Source organism: Neofelis nebulosa, chromosome 10, assembly GCF_028018385.1.
Source record: "Neofelis nebulosa isolate mNeoNeb1 chromosome 10, mNeoNeb1.pri, whole genome shotgun sequence".
In the NCBI taxonomy this organism is placed as follows: Eukaryota; Metazoa; Chordata; class Mammalia; order Carnivora; family Felidae; genus Neofelis; species Neofelis nebulosa.
This window is the reverse complement of record NC_080791.1, coordinates 57887513-57913701: the sequence shown is the minus strand read 5'-3', so window position 1 is coordinate 57913701 and position 26189 is coordinate 57887513. Positions and strand designations below refer to the sequence as shown.

General features: G+C 39.3%; 1 protein-coding gene and 1 long non-coding RNA gene across 12 annotated transcripts in view; one reads left to right on the top strand and one right to left on the bottom strand.

The window, feature by feature from the left end:
* C2CD3 (C2 domain containing 3 centriole elongation regulator) overlaps nucleotides 1-26189 on the bottom strand; it is a 144567-nt gene that overhangs the window by 19422 nt on the left and 98956 nt on the right. For 8 of the 11 annotated variants that reach the window (XM_058687784.1, XM_058687791.1, XM_058687786.1 and 5 more), the window contains 5 exons: nucleotides 22096-22301; nucleotides 20587-20720; nucleotides 9953-10117; nucleotides 4727-4944; nucleotides 683-1601 (listed from right to left, as the gene is read on the bottom strand). In XM_058687784.1, the coding sequence (XP_058543767.1) occupies nucleotides 683-1601; nucleotides 4727-4944; nucleotides 9953-10117; nucleotides 20587-20720; nucleotides 22096-22301 (1642 nt within the window). Of the gene's footprint in view, nucleotides 1-682; nucleotides 1602-1761; nucleotides 1933-1970; nucleotides 4587-4726; nucleotides 4945-9952; nucleotides 10118-20586; nucleotides 20721-22095; nucleotides 22302-26189 lie in introns of those variants that run through there. The other 3 variants (XM_058687793.1, XM_058687795.1, XM_058687794.1) reach the window with 3 other exon arrangements.
* LOC131487274 (uncharacterized) overlaps nucleotides 1-26189 on the top strand; it is a 33779-nt gene that overhangs the window by 2420 nt on the left and 5170 nt on the right. Inside the window, exons 2-3 of the long non-coding RNA XR_009249693.1 lie at nucleotides 2531-2593; nucleotides 25588-25689. This is a non-coding gene — a long non-coding RNA (uncharacterized LOC131487274). The remainder of the gene's footprint in view (nucleotides 1-2530; nucleotides 2594-25587; nucleotides 25690-26189) is intronic.

Here is a 26189-nt window from a genome sequence, read left to right as displayed (position 1 = left end):
GAAGAGGGGGAATGGCAGGTGCCCCTTCTCTCCATTGACACTATCCTTCTGGGGGGTAGGGGGAGTTGGGCAAGTCCATTTCAACTGTGCCCACTTCCTCTCTCCTTGTCTTACTCCTTGTTATTACTTGCCTTTTTCTGAAAAAATGAAGTATTAGGCAAGTCACTATAACTTTGGGCCTCAGTTTCCCTAAATGCAAAATAGAAATGATGATACCTTCAGGACTTACAATGATGGAATGAAAAGGTATGTAAAGTGCCTGGCACATAGTAAATACTCAATCACTGCTAGTACTCTCCCTTTCCCTCTCTCTGCACCCTCCATTTCTATTTCAACTGAGATTAATGGTCTCATTCCTTACATCCAGAGCCCTGCCTTCAAGTGTAAAATACCTAATAGATTAATTTAATAAATCAGGCTGGGCCAGGCCAATGAATGTGCTACTAACACTTACACCTAATTCAAAACATTATGCTTCAGAGGGCAGGGGTTAACAGTAGCATCATAGCACCTTATTAGGACCGGCAAGTCTTGTGAAGGAAGGAGCTTCCTATATCTCCCAGTGCATTCCATGAGGGAGGCCACTGCTCATGCTCACACTCACACTAGGTTGGCCTAGTGCTAGCATCCAAAATGCTAGAAATGGCGTAAGGGGCTACTTGTGGGAAATACCAAAGGATACAGGAGACTCTGCCTTGTGGACACCTCTGATCCAGATGTTGCCTGCTTCTGATGGATGTCAGGGCAGTTGATGGGTAGGCCCTGATGGCTTTCCTTTCTGCTCTGGGAGGCTAGGCTGAGAGGGAATTTCTCAAAGCTATCAGCAGAGTCACTTAGCTCCGTGGAGGCAGCTTCATTCTCAGTCTGGGCTTCTGGCTTGGGCTCCTGGTCCTGATCTGCTCTTGGTGAGCTCAGTCCCATGGAGGTTTTGCTCTGTTGGGCTCCTGAGAGTGTTACTTGTGAGATGAGCTGCGGGTCTGTTAAGGCAGGCTCTCCATCCCTTGCCTGAGAGGCTTCACCGTCACAAGCAACAAGACTTTGCCTAGGAGAACCCTGCCTAAGCAGGTGGGGGTTGACAGCTCTTCCTGGGCTGAACAGAGGGCTACTTTTACCCTTGAGCTCCTCTCTGGGGAAAGGCTTTGAAGGACAATAGGGGCCTTCCCTATGCACCTCATCAGGCTGAAGGCTGATGATCTCACTTGTGTCTGACATGAAACTGGACCAAGGGCTAGTTTTGTCTGTCACAGTGGTGATGTCATTAAGGGTCCTGGGCTCAATGATGTCTTCTTCATAGTCCTCATCGCTGTAGACTGGGTCTGCCTCAGTTTCCTCACTGCTCTGCATCCTTGTATCGGGTACTGTGTGCCCCAGGGACTCATGGAGCAGTCCTCTTCTGCTTGAAGTCTCTTCAAGAGTAGGGGGAGTTAGGCAGTTTCTGCCCTCATCCAGCACTTGTGCCAATGACATATTGGGAGCTGTTCTTCGCTCCTGCATGGCCCCTGTGTCCTGAGCATCTGGTAGGGTGGTGACTTCTCCGCTTCTACTCCTGGCTTGGTGAGAACTCAAAGATGCTTGAGAATTCCTGGTGATGGTCTGCAGATCTGAACAGCAACAGATATCACTCTTACTACAAGGTAGGGCCACAGACCACTCAACTTTCCCAAGCTAGGCTCTAGCTTCAGATGTATTCTTGCAATCAGACTTTGAAAAATCTTAAAGATCGTTAATCCACCCAAGTCAGCGAAACTATATTCAAGGCAGTACAATTTCTAGCACTTTATTCTAACATCAGAGGACCAAAATCTAATCTGTTTATAGTTGTGGTTACATCTGTGGAAACGCTTTCAGAGACTATCTGCTCATGCTCAGGAATTCTTGGGAGCTAGGAGTCCTGGTAGGCATGTTCATGCTTCCATTTACTTCAGTAATTACCTATATTAAAAACCAAAATGAGAATCTACTTATTTACCTATTTGATGACAGTTATTAAAACTATATATTTTACTTGGAAAATAAAAGCAATTAATCTATCACCCAATTGGTAAAGTAGGGGAGGTTTATTACAGAGCAAATGGAGGGAGGATGGCATTATGGAAAGAGCAGAGGTTTCTGGAGCTAGTCAGTCTTGGGTTCAAATCTCTACTGTCACTTATTGTGGTCATGAGCAAACCATTCTCTCTCAACCTGTTTATCTTTAAAATGTTATTAATACCATCCTTTGCACAGGGTTATAGTAAAGAATACATCAGATAAATGAGCACACACTTTGTGGCACATATATAAACAACAAGTGGAAACTACCAGTCATTTCAAATTGTTTTTGTGATTAAATGGGAGGGAATAAGTTAATAAATAGAACTACTAAATGGTTTGTTTACATTATTATTTAAGAAGAGAATGTTAGGAATTGGGAGGCAGATTTGACTCTCGGGGTGTGGGGTCACATCTCCCTCATGGCACCTGATGGGAGTGCTCAGCCTATAGGAGGTGCTGGCTAAATTTAATACATTATCAATTTTCATGTTGTAAGGGAGTGAGTAGATGTATGAAAATGGAACATCTCTACCTGCAAACAGGAACAGGAACCAGGGAGGTTAGTCAATCCTGATCCCTTGGCCTGAACTATCCTTTCTGTCTTGGAGGTGTCTTTCTGCTTTTTACATAACAGTCCATCCTTCAAGGCCCTGCTCTACTGCATCTCCTCTGGGAAGCCTTCCTAGGTGCACCAGCTGGATGGGATGGCTATACAGCTTTGTTCTATAAGGAAGCATTTAAGATGCTATTGTGTATATTTTCCCCATCAGATTGTGAGCTTCTTAAAGGCAGAGACCACATACCTGATTCATGTTGCATTTTTAGAGTCCAGCAAAGGACCTGGCACACAGATGTGGCATAAATGAGACCCCCTCCTCCACATCAGTAACTCACCCTCAAGATTCACTGGTACCTACTTGTGTAATGACTTCTTCCAAAGTGTACTAAGACACGATGGAGGCTGGGGAAGTTAATTTTTTTAAATTGTTTTCTTCGAGGGGTGCCTGGGTTGGCTGAGTCAGTTGAGCGTCCGATTTTGGCTCAGGACATGATCTTGCAGTTCACAAGTTCAAGCCCTGCATTGGGCTCTGTGCTGACAGCTCAGAGCCTGAAGCCTGCTTTGGATTCTGTGTCTCCCCCTCTCTCTCTGCCCCTCCCCCACTCATGCTCTGTCTCTCTCTCTCACAAATAAATTTTAAAAAACATAAAAAAATTTTTTTTAAATTGTTTTCTTCGATCTAGTCCTCTCTCCCTTTCAAAATTCATCCTCTCCTTACAAAAGTCAGTTCTCATTCTGTCATCACCTTGCTTAGAACTCCCCATTTTCTTCCAGGATAAAGATTAAACTCCCAAACTTGGCTTCAAGGTCCTCTAGCTTCAATCCTCATTTCTCTTCTCTCTCCTCTTTTAATATACCCATTTAAAGGGGTTCTCTATATGCTCTCACCTCTACCCCAAACAAGCCTCCATTCTGCTCTTATCCTTTCTTTCTGGGGGACAGTTTCTTCAGTTGACTATAGAACGTACACTTGATGAAAGCAAAGATAATGCTCGTCATGTCCATCTTCCTGAACCAGTAACATAGTGGTACCTGGCAGTGTTTGTGCTCAATAAATAGATGACTGAATATTTCCAAGCAAATGGAAGCCAAATATAGCATGTACTTTGGAAACCCTGGCTACTGACAGGTTAGCTATCTGGGAAAGAGGGTAGGAAGAAGGTTTGTACTTCCTATCAGTCATGAATGGCTTCTTTCCACTTTAAACAGAGAAAATTAAACTTATTCATCCCGGTGTACAATATACATATTTTACTTTGGCAAAAATGACACCAAATGATGGCTAAAGGTACTGATCTAACTGATTTCTCACAATTCCCCAAACTGTGCCTGATATATAAGTTCCCAGGCCTTAACCCAGCATTCTAATTCAATAGAATGGAAGAAGACCCAGGAATTTGTATTTCAGAATAAGTACCCCAGGTGATTCTTATGCTTAGGCACCTTTGAGAAATACTTATTCTATAGTAGTCTCTGTCTGGGCTGCACAGTAGAATTACCTGGGCAGTTATGAAAAACACTGATGCCTGGGTCTGCACCCTCAAAGATCCTGTTGTAACTGACCTATGATGCAGCCTGGGCATCTGGATCTTGAAAAGCTCCCTCAAGAATTCTAATATGCAGCCAGAGTGAGGACCACCGCTTTAAGGGGTGTTTCAAAGGGTTGACTATGGACCACCAATATCTAGAATCATCTGAGGTACCTGCTAAAAATGCAGGCTTCTGGCCTCTGAGAATTAGAATTTTAAATATGTCTATAGTTGATTTTTTCCTGAAAGTAGAGTGGCACAAGTTCAAGAACTGCTACTAAAGAGCTCACCTAATCCACTCTCATCTTGTTTTGGCTAGGGAATCCTCAAGAAGGGAAAAGGTATGCTGAGTCAAATCGTAAGTCTGGGCAAAAACCTAACAAGAACCTGACCTGGGTCTCCGGCCTCTCAGTCCAATGTGCTTTCCACTTCACAATTTCCTGTGCCATGCTTTTAAATCTCTCCTTTCAAAAGGAAGACAGTAAATAAATAATATAGTGAAAGCTGTTGGTCTCTCATTTGTCATAGGGGCTTGCCTGAGGGATGTTTTTTGAATAGCACCCAGTGACCATAACTCCTCAACAAGAGGGGCCCTGAGCCATACCTGTGATTAAGGAGCTGACTTGCGACACCAGGTTATTGGATTTCTCCAGAAGGCACTGGCTGTCAGGGTCTAGGCTGCTAGCTCCGGGCCCAAGATGGTCCCTATGAGTCTCCTGGGACTGCATGACGGCAGGAGGCTGAGGACTGAGGGGAAGTAAAGGCTTGGTGAGCTTCTGACTGAAGTACCGTTGGATCTGATCTAGCTCACTCAGATTCCTCCTGTTAAAAAAAAAAAAAAAAAAAAAAGAAAGGGAGAACAGGACAAAAGGGTCATTCACTGGGATTACAAGCATCTTTTATGTTCCTCTCAGACTATGATCTGGCTACTGGGGGCAACTTTCCACTCCTTATGTCTAGCTAATGAGATTCCTCTTCTATGTCCAGGAAAAATCTCCCCTCCTGTAGGGAACCATTCTTGACTACCATTCCTATCTAGTCTTCACATCCTCTTACTCTGACAGACTAAGGCCTTACTCTGGACTAACACTGACCTTTGCTACCTCACAGTCATTCTTCACTTGATCTTAGCCAAAAGGCCGAGAAGCGATTACCTCACAATCATTCTTGATCTTTCAAGTAAGTGATTTCTTGAAGCAAGCCTTCTCTGAGCCTCTAAATTGGTTTAAGAGGTCTTCCTTTATGCCTCACAGTTCTGTACCCTTCAATCACATCATTTGTTTCACATCTCTGTCCTCTGATGTACTGTGAGCTCTGTGCTGATTCCTTTATATCTGTTGTACCCAGCATAGTGCTTGTCACAAAATCAATGCTGAATGGATAATGAATAAATTACTTAAAAAAAAATCTGTTCAAAAACTTTGAATGGGGCCACTTTGATTCTTACCATTCTCCAGAACTCGGGACTCCAAATCTTGTGCTTTCTCCATAATAGATGGGCCCTGTCCCAACTGGGTTCATTTCTGCTTCATACCTCTGAATGCTGGAGCCTGAGTTCAAGCTACTCCCCTTGCTCTGTCCCTATACTATTTTAACTTTTTTTTTTTTTTTTTTTTTGAGAGAGCACAAGCAGGGTAGAGGGGCAGAGGGAGAGAAGGAGAATTTTTTTTTTTTAAATGTTTACTTATTTTTGAGAGAGAGAGAGAGAGAGAGAGAGATGAGAGAGAGACAGAGCATGAGTGGGGGAGGGGCAGAGAGAGAGGGAGACATAGAATCCGAAGAAGGCTCTAGGCTCCGAGCTGTCAGCACAGAGCCCGACGCGGGGCTCGAACTCAGAGACTGCGAGATCATGGCCTGAGCCGAAGTCTGACACTTAACCGACTCAGCCACCCAGGTGCCTCGAGAGAAGGAGAATCTTAAGCAGGCTCCACACTCAGCATGGAGCCTGACGTGGCGCTCTATCTCATGACCCTGGGATCATGACCTGAGCTGAAATTAAGAGTCAGATGCTCAACCAACTAAGCCACCGAGGTGCCCCCCAACCTGAGTTTTCTTATCATGTATTAGTTTCCCAAACTAGGCCATGAGCATTTGGTAACAGAAGATAATATCTCAACCTTCTTTATTTCTCTGGTACACTCAATGTGCCTGGTATAATTGGCACTACATAGACACTAAATACCTGTGAAGTAAATTGAAAGTCGTTTTATGCTTTTGTTAGGAACAGTCTGCTGTGTTCTACCATCAAATCCAAATTAAATGAGAGAATACAAAGCTGATCCTTAATCTGTCATTAGAAGCCACGACTCTCTCAAATCACAGTGGATTTACGGACTTCAAGCTGTATTACAAAGCTGTAATCATCAAGACAGTATGGTCCTGGCAGAAGAAAAGACACTCAGATCAATGGAACAAAATAGAGAACCCAGAAATGGACCCACAAATATATGGCCAACTAATCTTTGACAAAGCAGGAAAGAATATTCAATAGAATAAAGACAGTCTTTTCAGCAAGTGGTGCTAAGAAAACTGGACAGCGACATGCAGAAAAATGAACCTGGATCACTTTCTCACACCATACACAAAAATAAACTCAAAATGGATGAAAGACCTAAATGTAAGACAGGAAGCCATCAAAATCCTTGAGGAGAAAGCAGGCAAAACCTCTCTGACCTCGGCTGCAGCAACTTCCTACTCAACATGTCTCCAGAGGCAAGGGAAACAAAAGCAAAAATGAACTATTGAGACCTCATCAAAATAAAAAGCTTCTGCACAGTGAAGGAAACAATCAGCAAAACTAAAAGGCAACCAACAGAATGGGAGAAGATATTTGCAAATGACATATCAGATAAAGGGTTAGTATCCAAAATTTATAGGAAACTTATCAAACTTAACATCCCAAACCCAAATAATCCAGTGAAGAAATGGGCAAAAGACATGAATAGACACTTCTCCAAAGAAGACATCCAGATGGCCAAACAACACATGAAAAAATGCTCAATATCACTCATCATCAGGGAAATACAAATCAAAACCACAATGAGATACCACCTCACAACCGTCAGAATGGCTAACATTAACAACTCAGGCAACAACAGATGTTGGCGAGGATGCAGACAGAGGATCTCTTTTGCACTGCTGGTGGGAATGCAAACTGGTGCAGCCACTCTGGAAAACAGTATGGAGGTTCCTCAAAAAATTAGAAATAGAACTACCCTGCAACCCAGTAATTGCACTACTAGGTATTTATCCAAGGGATACAGGTATGCTGTTTCAAAGGGGCATATGCACTCCAATGTTTACGGCAGCACTATCAACAACAGCCAAATTATGGAAAGAACCCAAATGTCCATCAACAGGTGAATGGATAAAGAAGATGTGGTATGTATATATATAAATACACACACACACACACACACTGGAGTATTACTCAGCAATCAAAAAGAATGAAATCTTGCCATTTGCAACTACATAGATGGAACTAGAGGGTATTATATAAGCTAAGCAAAATTAGAGAAAGACAAATATCACATGACTTCACTCATGTGAGGACTTTAAGATACAAAACAGATGAACATAAGGGAAGGGAAGCAAAAATAATAAAAAACAGGGAGGGGGAGAAACATAAGAGACTCTTAAATATGGAGAACAAACAGAGGGTACTGGAGGGGGGATGGGCTAAATGTGTAGGGGGCATTAGGGAATCTACTCCTGAAATCATTGTTGCACTATATGCTAACTAACTTGGATGTAAATTAAAAAAATAAATAAAATTAAAAAATCACAGTGGCTTACTTAGGTGTCTACATTTGGGTGTCTGCCACCTGCCACTTGTAGCAGGAAAATGCAAACAAATGTTAACTGGGTGAAGCTTTAAAGAAAATGTGCAAACCCAACTGACCTTGTCAGAGGTTCTGGGTATAGAACCTACTAATACTAAGCTGCAATTTTCTTATCTGTGAAAAAAGTTTATTAATATTTGCTCTGTAGACCTCATAGGATTGCTGTGACTCAAAAGAAGCACTGTTTTAGGGCTCTGTGAATCTAAGGAAGTAATAATGCAAAGTCGCTATTTTGTTTCATCTCCATTTTTAGAGAATTCATCTACTAGCAGTTTTCAAAACCTGGTTCTAGATCTAGCAGCATTAGCATCATCTGAGAACTTCTTAGAAATGCCAATTCTCAGGCCCTATCCTAGACCTATTGAATTAGGAACTGTATGGGTGGGTAGAACAATTGCTGTTTTAACAAGTTGTTCACGTGATTCTGACACACACTAACTTTTGAGAACCACTGTTCTAGGGCAGTTGTTTATAGCCTGGTAATTTGGCCCCAAGAACACATTTGGCAATGTGTGAAGACATTTTTGGTTGTCACAATCGGGGCAGGAGAGCTACTAGTATCTAGTAGATAGAGGCCAAGGATGCTGCTAAATTCTTACAATGCATAAGACAGGCCCCCTACAGCAAAATATCTGGCCCAAATGTCAATAGCGCTGACACTGAGAGAACTGCACGAGAGTTTCTTTTTCTCTTTCTTGGTAGATTCTAAAATATGTTATGTGAGTGACCCAACAAAATGCAGACACACTGTTAATGGTTTTACTTAAATAGCCTCCAGTCTCTAGCTGAGAATCTAAAATGAGAATCTGAACATACCACTTCCTTATAATACAAAAATTTGAACAATTTCCCACAGTCTATAGTATAACTGTTCAATTCTTTTTAACCTATGTTCCACCAATCAAAAATATTTTGCCAATTCTTTTCTGAGTTTGCTTTATGAAGCCAAATAATTTTAAAAAATTTTTTTTAGCTTTTTCCAAATATAAAATCTTTCAAATATTTTTTCCTCAAATTTTACACACTCTCTTCCTCCATTCCCCATCACTTTCCACTTGAGGATCATTTGTTCTAAAAGTCCAAACTGAAGCTGACATTCAAGGCCCTTCAAGATGGTGCTACAGAACTTTCCTTGCTCTTTACATCTTTGGCTCAGCTGTATCCTAACTGTACTGCTGGTATTTCTCCAAACGTGACTTGCTATTTCAAGCCTCTGGGTCTCAGTGTGTTTTCTGCATAGAATGTCCTTCACATTTGTTGACCTTCTCCTTCAAAGACTAGTTCAAGTGTGACTTCTTTAAATATTCCCAAAACCAATTTAGAATGTTACTTATTCCTCCATCTACCCTTGGCCAGAAAACCTGCAGCTCTTATCACACATCATTATAATTATCTGGCAACAGACTATCTCCTTCCTTTTCTGGGAATGGCAGAGCCAGGACTGGAAGTCAAGGCTGTTGGACTCTGAAGCCAAGACCTTTTCACAGGACCACACTTCTTACTAGATAACCCAGGTGCTGATTCAGATGATCTATAATGGCCCTTTCAATTCTCACAGTGCTTCTGTGGCTCAGATGCTGGCTGAATTAACAAAGAGGGAAACATTAACAGGACAGATGGTGATCTGGATGAATTCAGTGGTTGTGAGGAGGACAGTGGGCAGGATGAGGGTCTATAAATTGTAAAGTAGATATGAAGTTGTATAATTATTAACTTTGATGAATAATCTAAAGTTCCTGTATTAGTGGAAATAATATAATAGTATAGAGCCGGTGAAGGAATGGAAGGCCCCAAGTAGAGACAGATTTATCTATGAAGAATCTTGAGAGGATCCAGGGTCCAATGCAACACTAACACAGACAAAGTCCCCTCCTACACTTCCCAGGGCAGTGGTAGCTGACAGAACAGCAGTATTGCAGGTTGCCATAGCCCATTTACCTTGTGCTTTACTATGGTTTCTTGTGTCTTTTCTAAGCACAGGGTCTTACCTGAGAGAAGTCAGAATGGAAGTGTGGGAGGAGGACAAAGGCAATGTGGTCAGTTTGTCATCATGTGGCAAAACTGCCTCTCCCTGCTGCAGGGATTCATGAAATCGGCGGATGTTCTGTACATGCTCTTCATGGCGTGATGCCTGACTTCTTGCAGTACTGCTTCTGTCAGGAATAAATGGGGCCAAAATAAATTCCCAACCAATGAGAAAACTAATGTGACAATCAACAAATAACCCTCCTACAATGGTATTGCAAATCCATCCCCATTACCATAGTCCTGGCTTCAGTAATTCTTGCTTAGATGACAACTATCTTCCAAATAATCTTGCCTTCAGTCTTAACCACTCTCCTTTATTATTTTTTCCCTCTCTTTTCAAATGTGAATTCCAGTGTAGTTGACATATAGTGTTATATTAGTTTCAGGTGTAAAATATAGTGATTCAACAATTCCATACTCAGTCCTCATCAAGTTACATGTATTCTTTTTGTTTTGTTTTTTATTACAGAGAGAGAGAGAGAGAGAGAGAGAGAGAGAGAGAGAGAGAGAGAGAATGAGCAGGGGAGGGACAGAGAAAGAGGGAGAGAGAGAAGCCCAAGCAGGCTCTGTACTGTCAGCGTGCAGCCTGATGTAAGGCTTGATCTCACAAACCGTGAGATCATGACCTGAGCTGAAATCAAGAGTCAGATGCTTAACATACTGAGCCACCCAGGCACCCCAAGAGTGTACTCTTAATCCCTTCACGTATTTTACCCATCCCCCTTACCTCTCCTCTGGTAACCATTTGTTTGTTCTCTTTGGTTAAGAGTCTGTTTCTTGGTTTGTCTCTCTTTTTTTTTCCTCTTTGTTCATTTGTTTTGTTTCTTAAAGTCCACATAGGAGTGAAATCATACAGTATTTGTCTTTCTCTGATGGACTTATTTTGCTTAGCATCATACGCTCTAGATCCATCCATGTTATTGCAAATGGCAAGGTTTTGTTCTTTTTAAAAATATTTTTTAATGTTTATTTATTTTGAGAGAGAGAGTGCAAACAGGGAAGGGGCAGAGAGAGAGGGACAGAGAGAATCCCAAGTCTGCTCCGCACTGTCAGCACAGAGCCCAATGGGGGGCTCAATCCCACCAATTGCAAGATCATGACCTGAACTGAAACCAAGAGTCAGATGCTTAACTGACTGAGCCGCCCAGACACCCCAAGATTTCATTCTTTTTAATAGCTGGATAATATTCCATTACACACGCGTGTGCGCGCGCACACACACACACACACACACACACACACACACATCACATCTTTATCCGTTCATCTATCAGTGGACACCTGGGCTGTTTCCATAGTTTGCCTATTGTAAATAATGCTGCAATAAACACAAGGGTGCATTTGCCCTTTGAATTAGTGTTTTGTATTTTCTGGGTAAATATCCAGTAGTGTCATTCTTCTATGTAGGGTAGTTCTATTTCTAACTTGTGAGGAGACTTCTTACTATTTTCCAGTGGCTGAACCAGTTTGCATTCCCACTGACAGTGCACAAGTGTTCCTTTTTCTCCACATCCTTGCCAATACTTATTTCTTGTGCTGTTGAGTTTAGCCATTTGGACAGGTGTGAGATGATATCTCATTATGGCTTTGATTGCATTTCACCAGTGATGAGTGATGTTGATTATCTTTTCATGTATCTCTTGGCCATTTGTAAGTCTTCTGTGGAGAAATGTCTATTCATGTCTTCTGCCCATTTTTAAATTGGAGTATTTGTTTCTTGTGTGTTGAGTTGTAAAAATTCTTTATATATTTTTGATATTAACCCTTCATTGAATATGTCATATACAAATGTCTTCTCCCATTCAGTAGGTTGTCTTTTAGTTTTGTTGGTTGTTTACTTTGCTGTGCAGAAACTTTTATTTTGATATAGTCCCAATAGTTTATTTTTGCTTTTGTTTCCCTTGCCTAAGTGAACACATCTGGAAAGATGTTGCTATGGCCGATGTCAGAGAGTTACTGCCTGTGCTCTCTTCAAGGACTTTTATGGTTTCAGGTCTCACATTTAGGTCCTTAATCCATTTTAAGTTTATTTTTGTGTATGGTGTAAGAAAGTGGTCCAGGTACATTCTTTTGTGTGTTACTGTCCAGTTTTCCCAACACAATTTGTTGAAAAGACTTTTTCCCATTACATTCTTTGTTGAAGATTAACTGACCAGCTAATTATGGATTTATTTCTGGGGTTTCTTTTCTTTTCCATGGACTTATGTGTCTATTTTTGTGCCTGTACCATACTGTTTTGATTACTATAGCTTTGTAATATAACCTGAGGTCCAGAATTGTGATTCCCTCCAACTTTGCTTTTCTTTTTTCAAGATTGCTTTGGCTATTTAGGGTCTTTTCTGGTTCCATACAAATTTTAGGACTGTTTATTCTAGCTCTGTGAAAAAATGCTGTTGGTATTTTGATAGGGATTGCATTAAATATGTAGATTGCTTTGTGGAATATAAACATTTTAACAATATTTTTCTTCTGATCTATGGGCATGGGATGTCTTTTCATTTCTTTGTGTTATCTTCAATTTCTTTCATCAATATTTTATAGTTTTCAGAGTACAGGTCCTTTCACCCCTTTGGTTAGATTTATTTCTAAGTATTTTACTATTTCTAAGTATTTACTGTTTTGCACTTGTAAATGGGATGGTTTTCTTTTTTATTGTTTTCTTAATTACTCTTTCTGCTGCTTCATTATTAGTGTATAGAAATGCAGTGGATTTCTGTATGTTGATTTTGTATCCCACGACCTTATTGTATTCCTTTATCAGTTCTAGTAGTTTTTTGGTGGACTCTTTAGGGTTTTTTTTTTTTTTTTTTATCATGTCATCTGCAAATAGTGAAAGTTTTACTTCTTCCTTACCAATTTGGATGCTCTTCATTTCTTTTTCTTTATTTCTGACTGCTGTGGCTAGGACTTCCAGTTCTATATCGAATAAAAATGGTGAGAGTGGACATCCTGTCTTGTTCCTGACCTGAGGGAGAGAGCTCTCAGTTTTTCTTTGCTTTGAGTATGTTAGCTGTGGGTTTTCCATATGAGGCCTTTATTATGTTGAACTATGTTCCTTGTAAACCCACTCTGTTGAGGGTTTTTATCATGAATGGATGTTGTATTTTGTCAAATGCTTTTTCTGCATCTATTGAAATGACTATATGATTTTCATCCGTTCTCTTACTGATGCGGTGTATCATGTTGATTGATTTGCAATTATTGAACCACCCTTGTATTCTGGGAATAAATCCCAGTTGATCATGGTAAATGCTTTTTTTAATGTATTGTTGGATTCTGTTTCTAAATATTAAGAATTTTTGTATCTCTTTTTTTGTAGTGTCTTTATCTGGTTTTGGTATCAGGGTAATACTGGTCTCATAACATGAATTTGGAAGTTTTCCTTCCTCTTCTATTCTTTGGAATAATTTGAGAAGAATAGCTTTTTTAAATGTTTAGTAGAATTCACCTGTGAAACTGTCTGGTCCTGCCTGGACTTTTGTTTGCTGGGAGATTGCCGATTATCCATTCAATTTCCTTGTTGGTAATTGGTCTGTTCAAATTTTGTTTCATCTTGATTCAGTTTTGATAGGTGACATGTTTCTAGGAATTTATCTATTTCTTCCAGGTTGTCCAATTTGTTGGAATATAATTTTTCATAATATTTTCTTACAATTGTTTTTATTTCTGTGGTGTTGGTTATTTCTCCTCTTTCATTTGTGATATTGTTTATTTGAATCCTTCCTTTCTCTTTTTTTAATGAATCTGGTTAGAAGTTTATTAATTTTGTTGATTTTTTCAAAGAACCGGCTCTTGGTTTCATTCATCTGTTCTACTGTTTTTTTAGTTTCTATATCATTTATTTTTGCTCTAGTCTTTATTATTTCCTTCCTTCTCCTGGTTTTGGTTTTTTGTTTGTTTGTTTGTTGTTGTTCTTTTTCTAGCTCTTGTAGGTGTAAGATTAGGTTGTTTGAGATTTTTCTTCCTTTTTGAGGTAGACCTGTGTCACTATAAATTTCCCTCTTAGAACTGCTTTTGCTGCATCCCAAAGATTTTGGACCATTTGTGTTTTAATTTCATTTCTTTCTGTGTAGTTTTTTATTTCTTCTTTGATTTCTTGGTTGACTCATTCATTTTTCAGTAGCGTTATTTCCATGTATTTTCACTCTTTCTAGATTTTTTCTTGTGGTTGACTTCTAGTTTCATAATGTTGTGGTTGGAAAAAATATATGTTATGACTTTGAACTCTTTACATTTGTTGAGACTTGTTTTGTGGCCTAATATATGATCTATCTGGAGAATGTTCCATGTTCACTTGATAAGAATGTGTATTCCAGAGTAGATCAGTATGGAGGCTCCTCAAAAAAGTAAAATAGAACTACCCTATGACCCAGCAATTGCACTACTAGTTATTTATCCAGAGGATACAAAAATACAGATTTAAAGGGGTACATGCACCCTGATGTTTATAGCAGCATTATCAACAAAAGCCAAACTATGGAAAGAGAGCCTAAATGTCTATTTACTGATGAATGGATAAAGAAGATGTGGTATATTTACACAATGACTATTACTCAGCCATCAAAAAGAATGAAATCTTGTCATTTGCAATGACCACAGATGGAGCTATGGTGTATTATGCTAAGCAAAATAAGTCAAACACAAATACTATATGATCTCCCTCATATGTGAAATTGAGGAAACACAAGAGGTGAACATACAGGAGGGGGAGAAAATAAGAGAGGGAAACAAACCATAAGAGACTCTTAACTGTAGAGAACAAACTGAGGGTTGATGGAGGGAGGTGGGTGGGGGATGGGCTAAATGGGTGATGGGTATTATGGAGGGCACTTGTTATGATGAGCACTGGGTGTTACATGTAAGTGATGAATCACTAAATTCTACTCCTGAAACCAATATTACACTATATGTTAACTAACTAGAATTTAAGTAACAATTTGAAAAAAATGGAGTATTTTAAATAAATGACATTTTACAATATTTTATATGAACAAATCTTTTCCTAGTAGTTTCCCTTTTTTCAAGGTTCTACATTTTTTCTTTTACTTTTTAAAATAAAACATGTAAGGGGTGCCTGGGTGGCTCAGTCGGTTAAGCGTCCGACTTCGACTCAGGTCATGATCTCGCGGTCCGTGAGTTCGAGCCCCGCGTCGGGCTCTGTGCTAACAGCTCAGAGCCTAGAGCCTGTTTCGGATTCTGTGTCTCCCTCTCTCTCTGACCCTCCCCTGTTCATGCTCTGTCTCTATCTCAAAAATAAATAAACGTTAAAAAATAAAATAAAATAAAATAAAACATGTAACATGGAAAAAAAAGAAAAAAAAGAATGTGTATTCTGCTGTTTTATGATGGAATGTTCTGAATATATCTGCTAAATCTATCTGGCCCAGTGTGTCACTGAAAGCCACTGTTTCCTTGTTGATTTTCTGTTTATTTCCACTGACTAAAGTGTTACCCATTCTCCTTTAATAAATTGTCCACATTACAGCCTGAGTGATTTTTTTTAAAACACAGGTCTGATAACAGTAAGAACAACACTATTTATGGAGTCCTTATTATGTGACAAGCACTGTTCTAAGCATTTGTGTACTAAACTATTTAATCACCATTGTTTCTTTCTAGCTTCGGTTTCTCTGTTTTTAATCTATAAAACAAATTTCAAATTTGTCAGCATGGTATTCAAAAACTTGACTTCGGCAATAAGTCTTCTCTTTAAGTAACAGCTTCAATGAGATAGCATTCACAGCCCATACAATTTACCCAAAGTCTACAATTCAATGGTTTTTAGTATATTCACAGAGTTGTGTAAACATTGCCACAATTTTAGGATACTTTCATCACCCCCCGAAAAATTCTATACCTATACATCAGCAATCACTCCACACTTCCCCTTCTGCCCCAAACCCTCACCCAAACCTCCCAGCTCTAGGCAATTGCTAATCTACTTTCTGAGTCTGTAGATTTGCCTAATCTGGAAATTCATGTAAATGGAATCATAACAACATACAGTCTTTTGTGACTAGCTTCATACATTTAGCATTTTTCTAATTATTATTTTTTAATGTTTATCTATTTTTGAGAAATACAGAGAGAGAGAGAGCCAGACAGAGTGCAGTTGGGGGAGAGGCAGAAAGAGAGGGAGACAGAATCCGAAGCAGGCTCCAGGCTCTGAGCTGTCAGCACAGAGCCTGATGTGGGGCTCAAACTCACAAACCATGAGATCGTGACCTGAGCCAAAGAAGTCAGACACTCAACTGACTGAGCCACCCAGGTGCCCCACATTTAGCATGTTTTTAAGCTTCACCCATGCTGTAGCATGTATCAGTAATTCATTCCTTCTCATGGCTGAGTAATTTTCCATTATATAGAGATATCACATTTTATTCATCTACTCATCAGATGATGGACATTTTGTTTGTATTTTTTAGTTACTAGGAATAATGCTACTACAAACACGTACAAGTTTTTGTATGAACATATGATTTATTCTCTTGGGTATATACTTGGAAGTGGAATTATTGGATCATACGGTTACTCTATGTTTAAACCTTTTAAAAGGAAGTGCCAGACCGTTTTCCAAAGCAGCTGCACCATTTTAAAATCCCACCTACCATGTATGAGGGTTCCAATTTCTCCACATCCCCGCCAACATTTGTAATATTTGTCTTTTTGATTACAGTCATTGCAGTGGGTATGAAGTGGTATCTCATTATGGTTCAATTATATTTTCCTGATGGCTAATGATGTTAACCATCTTTTCATGTGTTTACTGACCCTTTGTATATGTTCTTTGGACATATGTCAATTCAGACCATTTGTCCATTTTTACTTGGGTTACTTGCCATTTATTATTGAGTTGTAGGAATTCTTTATATATTCTGGTACAAGTAAGTCCCTTATCATATCTATGTTTTACAATTATTTTCTCCCATGCTGTTGGTGGCCCTTTCATTTTCTTGATGGCATCATTTGTAGCATGAAAGTTTCTAATTTTGATGAATCCAGTGTACTTTTTCTTTTGTTGCTTCTGCTTTTGGTGTCTTATGTGAGGAATCATTGCCTAATCTAAGGTCATGAAGATTTCCTCCTATGTTTTCTTCTAAGAGTTTTATAGTTTTAGCTCTTACATTTAGATATATGATCCTTTTGGAGTTAATTTTTATATACAGTGTGAAGAAGGGGTCCAACTTCAATCCTTTGCATGTGGATATATAGTATCATTTTCTGAAGACTATTCTTTCCTCATTAAACTATCTTGGCATCTTTAACATCTTGGCATCTTTGGCACATGGGTTTATTCTGGACTGCCAATATATTCTACTGATTTAGATTTCTATCCTTATACCAGTAGCACACTGTACTGTTTACAGTAACTTTGTGTTAAGCTTTGAAATTAGGAATTCGTTCTTTTTCAAGACTGTTTTGCCTCCTCTGTGTCCCTTGAGCTTCCATATGCATTTTAGGACTAGCTTGCCCATTTCTATGAAAAATCCAAAAGGGATTATGATAGGGAGTGTGTTGAATCTATAGATCAATTTGGGGAATACTGCCATCTTAACAATATTAAGTCTTCTAATCTGTGAACATGGGATATCCTTCCATTTATTTAGATCTTCTTTAATTTCTTTCAGTAATGTTTTGTAGTTTTCAGAGAGTAAGTTTTGCACTTTAAAAAATTTTTTTAAATCTTTATTTATTTTTGAGAGAGAGAGAGAGAGAGAGAGAGCGAGTCGGGGAGGGGCAGAAAGGGAGGGAGACACAGAATCCAAAGCAGGCTCCAGGCTCTGAGCTGTCAGCACAGAGCCCAACACGGGGCTTGAACCCACAAACCATGAAATCATGACCTGAGCTGAAGTCAGACACTTAACTGACTGAGCCACGCAGGTTCCCCCACACTTTTTTTGTTAAGTTTATTTTTAAGTATTTTATTCTTTTTGATGCTATTGTAAATGGAATTGTTTTCTCAATTTCATTTTGGGTTATTCATTGTTGATGTAAAGATATACAACTGATTTTTTTAAATTATTTTTTTAATGGTTATTTATTTATTTTTTTGAGAGACAGAGACAGAGAGACAGAGTGAGAGCGGGGAGGGACAGAGAGAGAGGGAGACACAGAATCCAAAGCAGGCTCCAACTCGATGTGGAGCTTGAACTCATGAACCGCGAGATCATGACCTAAGCTGAAGTCAGATGCTCAACCGACTGAGCCACCCAGGTGCCTCATATAAACAACTGATTTTGTATATTAGAATAAAAAATGTGGGTTGTGGGCACCTGGGTAGCTCAGTTGGTTAGGCATCTGACTCTTGGTTTTGGCTCAGGTCATGATCTCATGGCTTTGTGGGTACTAGCGCCATGTTGGGATTCTCTCTCTCCCTTTCTCTCTGCGCTCCCCTACTCGTGCTGTCTCTCTCTCAAAATAAATAAATAAACTAAAAAAAAAATAAAAATGTTGGTTGAAATTTCTAATATGGTAAAAATGGATAGATATAATTTACCTAAATAAACCTCTTTGAGGTTATCACTAATTTTTAAGAGTATAAAGGGTTCTGAAGTGGAAATGTTTGAAAACTGCTTTACTAAGGTATAACTGGTATATAATGAATGTCACATATTTAAAGTATACAATATGAGGTAATTTTTTTGGGTATAATTTTTTATCATGACTGAAAAACTATTGACCAAATAACAACCCTTTATTGGAGAAGTATCAAAACTGGTTATTTGGTTCAATTATAGCATACTTTCATGCCACAATATTGAGTTTTGACATATGTGTACTTCTTTTTTATTTATTTATTTATTTTTTAATTTTTTTTTTTTCAACGTTTTTTATTTATTTTTGGACAGAGAGAGACAGAGCATGAACGGGGGAGAGGCAGAGAGAGAGGGAGACACAGAATCGGAAACAGGCTCCAGGCTCCGAGCCATCAGCCCAGAGCCTGACGCGGGGCTCGAACTCACGGACCGCGAGATCGTGACCTGGCTGAAGTAGGACGCTTAACCGACTGCGCCACCCAGGCGCCCGACATATGTGTACTTCTAAGGAAACCATTACAACATAAAGATTATGAACATATCCATCACCCTTAAAACTTTCCTCCTGTCCTTTATAATTCTTCCCTCTTTCTTGCTCTAGTCATCCTTTCTTGTCCCTAAATAACTACTGATTTGCTTTCTGTTGCTATAGATTAGTATGTGTTTTCTAGAATTTTATATAAATGGAATCAGATACAATGTACTAGCTTCTCAACATATTTTGAGATTCATTTTGTTGTGTATCAGTATTGCCTTTTGAAAAATTTCTTAGTAGTATTTCTTTGTATGAATATACCACAATTTGGTTAGCTTTAGATGGCTGGCTGGATCAGAATATGTCATTTTGATATAGTCCTTTTGAGATGGGAACAGGGATGTTTTTTTGTGGACGAAAAGCAAAACCACTAGACTTAGCTTTTACAATTACTAAATAGTGTCCTCATCATTGATCTATATTCTATCCTAATACCAGTACCCTTATCCTATCCATGTCTCATGTGGTTATGGTCAAAGTAACACCCATAAAATAGATAACAGAAAAATTATTTAAGCCTGTGATTTAGGATTTGACAGACACATGGGATCCCTTTATATAGAGGGCAGAGGCACTCTTCATGTGGTAAGCAGGTAGAGAGAGCTACACAGCACTGAAATGGGCTTTGGTGTTAGAGAGTATCTTTCTGGAATAAAGGATCTACTCATAACTGCTACTGTAGGAATGGCTATTTTAAGGGAAGATCCCTTGTCTTATCCCTGAAGTAGGGAGACAGACACAGGAAAGACTGGTGGAGGCAGGGGGATGACAAATGCCACTAAGGCCAGGAAGGGAGTGGGGTAGAAAGCAGCAATGTTATTCCTAGACCTCGTCCTTTAAGAGAATGGAATGTGCTCTAGCCCCAATATCCATATGCATGTCCATGGTTGGCTTTGCAAAGCAATTGGATGGGCCAGTTGCTTTTTATAAAATAATTTGGTTCCTAGGTTTGGAAAGGGAAAGACCTCACACAGCTGATGACTGATTTTAGGGATAAAGGTTAAAGGCCTCTGAGGAAAAAAGAAAAGTATCCTTTCCACTGAAGCTACCTTTTGATAGCAGTAAATATTCTAGTTCCTATCTTATAAAAAATTTGTTTTCATTGGATCCTGGAATTCCTAGGGATTGTGACAGAAGATCAACAAAGCTCTTTCCCTGTCTCTAGTTTCTGACTCTGTAGATTTGCCTAATCTAGATAATTTCTGGTTTCTTCTTTCTTCCTCTAATAAAGGAAAGAGAGGGGCGCCTGGGTGGCTCAGTCAGTTAAGCATCTAACTTTGGCTGAGGTCATGATCTCACAGTTCATGGGTTCTAGCCCCATGTCGGGCTCCGTGCTGATAGTGCTGCTTGGGATTTTCTCTCTCTCTGCCCCTCCCCTGGTCATACTTTCTCTCTCTCAAAAATTATATAAATTAAGAAAGAAAGAAAGAAAAGAAAAGAAATAAAGGAAAGAGAAATGACAAGCCAGTTAGCATGCTTCCAACTCTCTGACTCTATTTCTTCCCATCAAAAATTCACTCACCTCGTAGGAGAAGAGAAATCAAGTCCCCTTGATGAGGTGTGAGCAGGTTGTTCTGGGGTCCATCTTGCAACACAGCCAGGGAATGCAGCATACATACCAGAAGCAGGGAAGGAAAAGGGGCTGTGTATTGGGATCTGTAGAATCAATGAGAAAAATGGTACACTTGTCACCACAAATTCTTTTGGAACGAAGCAGTATAAATAAATTTGTAAAATTTACTGTATGTAGATAAATATAATTTACTGAGCATTTTCAATGTTGAAGGCTGTACTAAGCAATTTACATGCATTTTCTCATTTAAGCTTCACAATAATCTTATAAGGTAGGTACTATTATTATCCCCATTTTACACACTATGCTATCAGATTGCTTTTTAGTTACTTTATCTGTTTTTATGTTCCTGCTCCCCCAGCTAGTTTGTGAACTCCTGGCTGGATATCATTGTATTTTTTTTTTTTTTTTTTTTTTTTTTTGATATCATTGTATTTTACATGTGAGGCTGATCTGGCTGTCGTATTTCTTGTCTCATGACTATCAGGGTAGGTGTGAAGAAAAGACCTTCTTATACACGAACTGTTTAACTCTGTCACTTTCTCATGCATTCATTCATATTCAATATTTACTGATGCACACTCTGCCAGATCCTGGGCCAGACATCCATGATAAAAGAGGTAAAAAAAAAAAAAAACAACCCTACAATCTTTGCTTTGATAGAGTTCCTCCATCTGGGACAGTCTGAAAATTCTTTCTTTTACAGTTAAACTCCCTAAAAGAGTTCTTTGTATTTGCTATTGTTGATTCCCCTCTTTCTGTTTTTTTTTTTTAATATAAGATAGACTAATGATTTTAATGTAATAGAATTTTTGAAAACTTCAGTCAATATGGTTTCGAACTCCACGCTGCAAATAATTTTATTTAAAAATTGAGATACGGCCATTTGTGAGAACATGGAACAGAGAACAAACTGATGGTTGTTAGAGGGGAGGGAGAGGGCAAAATGGGTGAAGGGGAGTGGGAGATACAGGCTACCAGTCATAGAATGAATAAGTCACGGGAATAAAAGGCACAACATAGAGAATATAGTCAATGGTATTGTAACAACATTGTATTGTGACAGATGGTGGCTGCACTTGTGGTGAACAAGGCATTATATATAAACTTGTCAAGTCATTATGTTGTATACCTGAAACTAATGTAACATTGTGTGTCAACTAAAAAATTTTTTTTAATTGAGATATAATTAATGTATTGTAAAATTCACCCTTTGAAACTGTTCAGTTCAGTGGTTTTCAGTATATTCAAAGTTGTGAATCCATCACTGCTACATAATTCCACTATGTACACCACTGTGAAATTTTTATCACCCTAAAAAGGTCATGAGATCATCATGAGACACAAATACATAATGTGTTCTGCAAGCTGGAAAGTACCAAACACATGTAAAGGATCTTCTTACAGATTTTCTCAGTAGAACCCTTACTGGTTAAGAATTTGAATTAGGATACGTACCCGTGACCCTGGGGTCTCCATCCCACGCCTTGATTGTCTTTCTTCTTTGAAGTGCATTAAACTTTCCAGAGGGGAGACAGCAACTTTTATCTGCCCCTGGCACTCTCCACTGAAGTCTGTGATGTTGTACCAGCCACAGACAAACTGGAAGCCAGAAAGAAGCGGGGAGAGGTCCACTGAGGCAAAGCCAATCACCCTCTCCTCATCTGTGGGGGAAGAGAGAAGAGCTGAGCAGTGTGACTGGGCATGTCTTGCCACTGACATTAGAGGTTGCACAGAGAATAGCTGATACAGAGGACTGGGCGGTGGTGGGGGGTAGTTTAGTGATTCCAAAATCAAAAGAGAAGACAGATAATGAGGATGAGAAAGACTGGGAACCACAACCTGCTTTCACTATTATGATTTCCCTTTTTGTACGGCAGGGAAAAGCTAGTAGAGTTGAGTTCTGTCCTTTTGATATAGGCAATTGGAAAACAACCCTTAAACATAAGAAACACTTGTTCTTTTCCCTACGTTATCATGTCTCAGTAATTTTCCTCAGGACGTGGGTCTTGAAAAAAATCATCTGAAAGACCATCACCTTTGGAATTATGAGGGATTTACATATCTACATTTTCTCATTTATACTTGTCTGTATTTTCCAAATTCTCTATAACATACACATGTATTATATTTAATTAAAAACAAAATTGACAAAAATCACAAAAGAAAGCCAACCCCCTAGAAAACCAGTAGTCAGTACAAAAATAAGAGCTTGGGTTCAAGCTTATAAGGGGGCTGCCCGTAATGAGTATGAAGACCCTTTCTTGGACAGACAAGCAACCATGCAATGACTCTTGTTTTCTGACTCATTGCTTCTTGTTCCTCATTTCTGACATGAAAGTATCTGGGGACAAACAGGCCCCCATCACTCCATAAGTTCTTTGTTTGTATAGGCTCCACTCCCTATAGTGAATATTAAAGGCTGATTCTACCAAACATAGGACACAATTCTCAGTTTTCAATTTGCTAAATAAATCAAGGAATGTAAATTTTTAAGACGAGTGGTCATGAGTTTCCAAGTTTCTTGTGCACACTGCTGGTGACACTGAGCTCATCACACATTGTCTAATGTTTGTTTAGACAGCTTACTTTTCTTTGGACTGGGGCCCACCTGAAACCTGAGACCAAATGTCACTTGCTTTATGTTCCCTACACTCTCCATTCCTGGTGTAAATCTTCCTACATCATGAGGAAGTTGCTAAACATCCACTGAGAACACAAATGACCTGGCCAACATAGAGTGGAACAGAGAGGAGGTGCATTACAATAGCTAATCTGAGTATGGCTTTGACTGAAAACACATTACTTTAATTCCCTAAACCTCAAGTCTCATATATACAATGAGAAGTAATGAACCAGATTTAAGACCCCTTCAACTTCCGAGTTGAAGTCTTAGGCTCTAGAACGTTCGAAGTTGTGTTCCCCAGAGTAGGAGTCAAGTAATTCCTACCCAACGGGAGTGAAGAATATTGGCTAGAACCATTAATTTGCACTCCAAAGATTTTTTTTAAAGCTTTGCAATGAAAACTAATCTTGCTTTGTTTGGTTATCCAAGTATAACCTGTTCTTGATAGATTGTAACTTTAGGGTTATGGCTAATGAAAGCACTACATCTAAACATACCTGAGAAGAAATCAGGCTAAGGTGATCACTGAGAAAAACAATAGCTTTGAAGAGCTCAGTTTAATTATCAGAATGAGTGGGACAACCCATCATTCTTTCTTTGTAGTTTTGTGTTCTAATGATCTCAAACTTCCTTCATACTCGTTCTTTACTCCAGACTTTTCTATTTGCTGTTCCCTCTGACTATACTATTTCATGCCCTTCGTTTCTCAGCTGAAGTGTGTTCTAGGAAGCCTTCTCTGACATCCTGTCTGAGTTAGATATCCCCTACCGGAGAACCATATATTTGCCTAATCATACTATCCATGAGGACAGAGACCATGTATGCCTTATTTTATCTTTGAATCCCTAGCACTTAGCATAGTGCCTGGCACAGAGTAGGAACTCAAATGTTGACTGAACACAGCTTGGCCAGGTTTGAGTACCTTTTACATAGCTGAGGCTATGTGGAAAGGATGGAGTTAAGGGAAGAGAGGCATCTACCTACATTGAGAGACAGAGCTAAATAAGTGTGCTTCGTTGGGTCTAGGCATTTTCCCTCCATTTACAATAGGGTTTTACGGGATTCTCTGGAGGTCCCAAAAGATAGGGAAATGTATTTTGTTCTTCTCTATACTGAATAGCCCTAGCACAGTACCTGAAGCATAGTAGGTGTAATAAAAATAGCTCCATGTATTAAGCACCAATTATGTGCCAAATACTTTACTTTTTTAAATGTTAACTTATTTATTTTGAGAGAGGAGGATAGAGAGCAAGTGGGGGAGGGACGGAGAGAGAGAGAGAGAGAGAGAGAGAGAGAGAGAGAGAGAGAGAATCCCAAGCAGGCTCTGCACTCTCTGCACAGAGTCCCATGTGGGGTTTGAATCCACGAACCATGACCTGAGCCGAAACCAAGAGTCGGATGCTTAACTGACTGAGCCACCCACGTGCCCCATGTGCCAAATACTTTATAAATATTATCTCTATTCCTCATAAAAATCCTGTAGGGCAGGTACTATTATCCTTATTTTATTAATAAGGAAACAAAGGCTCAAAGACATAAAGTGTTTTACCTTAGGTCATGTAGCTCGTAAATAGCAGAGCCAAGATTTGAATCTAGGTCTGCATAAGACCAAAACTTACTCTTTTCTTCTCACTACAGTAAGTGCTGAATCGAGGCAAACCACAGTCTGCTTGACCATCTCTGGAGTACTTCAGAGAAAGAAAAGAATAGAAAGCCAGGGAGGAGGTGGAGCCTAGTTAAATATACCAGGAGTTCCTTGTGTTGGTTCAGAGAAAATGCATTTATAATCAGTTCCTGCTACATTTATGAGGTTAGGTAGGGGTTGGGGACATGATAAGTGAATCTAAGGCAGGAGCATGGGATAAATCATTGAAACCAGATTCACAGCATCATTTCCAAACCAAAGGACAGGAGGAGAGACAGGTAAGTCCATTTCTTTTACACATTGACTACTCTCAGGTCTTTATTAGGCTCTGGGGTTAGCTCTCAAACTTACCACTGGCAAGTAGTGTAAAAAAATGTGTAAAAGGCCCTAGCAAGAATGTTAAAGAGCTAGATTTATAGGAGGGATTTAGTTAAGACAAAATTTTCTAAGCATAGAAACTGTGACATAACTGGATGTCCTCATCTGCTCACTTTTCCCATCCAATCTTACTAGCATGGTGAAGTACAAAAGGTGAAGGCTGTACAGCCAGTCAGAACTGGGTTCAAATCCTGGCTCCACCAATTAATAGGCATATGACCTTAGTCAAGCCCTAAACTTTCTTGGGCTTCAGCTGTTACATTTGTAACATTTAACTAATTATATTTTTACCTGCTTTTAGATCTTTGGAAAGCTCTCAGCATACTACCATTCACTAATAAGAACAATAAAAACTGAGAAGGTTTTACTAAGTATCAGGAACTCATTTAATTCTTCCCCTGAGGTAGGTACTATTTTATAAATAAAGAAACTGAGCATAGAGAAATTAAGTCATTCACCCAAGGTCATACTACCTTGTAAGGGGTAGAACTGGTATTTGAATCCCAAGAGTGTGGCTTCAGAGTCTATGCTCTTAATGTTGTTGAATTATGCCTCTTAATAATGGTAGCTGACTAAAACGAGGTTCAAGGACCATGATGTTAGCACCTCCATCCTGGGGAGGTTCTTAGAACAAGATTCTAGTCTTGTGTACTGCTTAAAAATGCTAGGGTCTTGGTTAATAAGCCAGAGTCAACAGAAGGTGTAACATCATACAAAGGGGGAGAAATCACTTGTGTATGGCAGGCTATACACTGTGACTGTTGAGATACAACTGGAAAGATTAAATGTACTTGGACTTCTGCACTAAGCAGGCAGTCAAATAAAATGATATGGCTTCTAAGGACTTAACTTCCATAGGAGAATAATGTGGCATTCTGTGAGATTCCCTCTAACATATACATG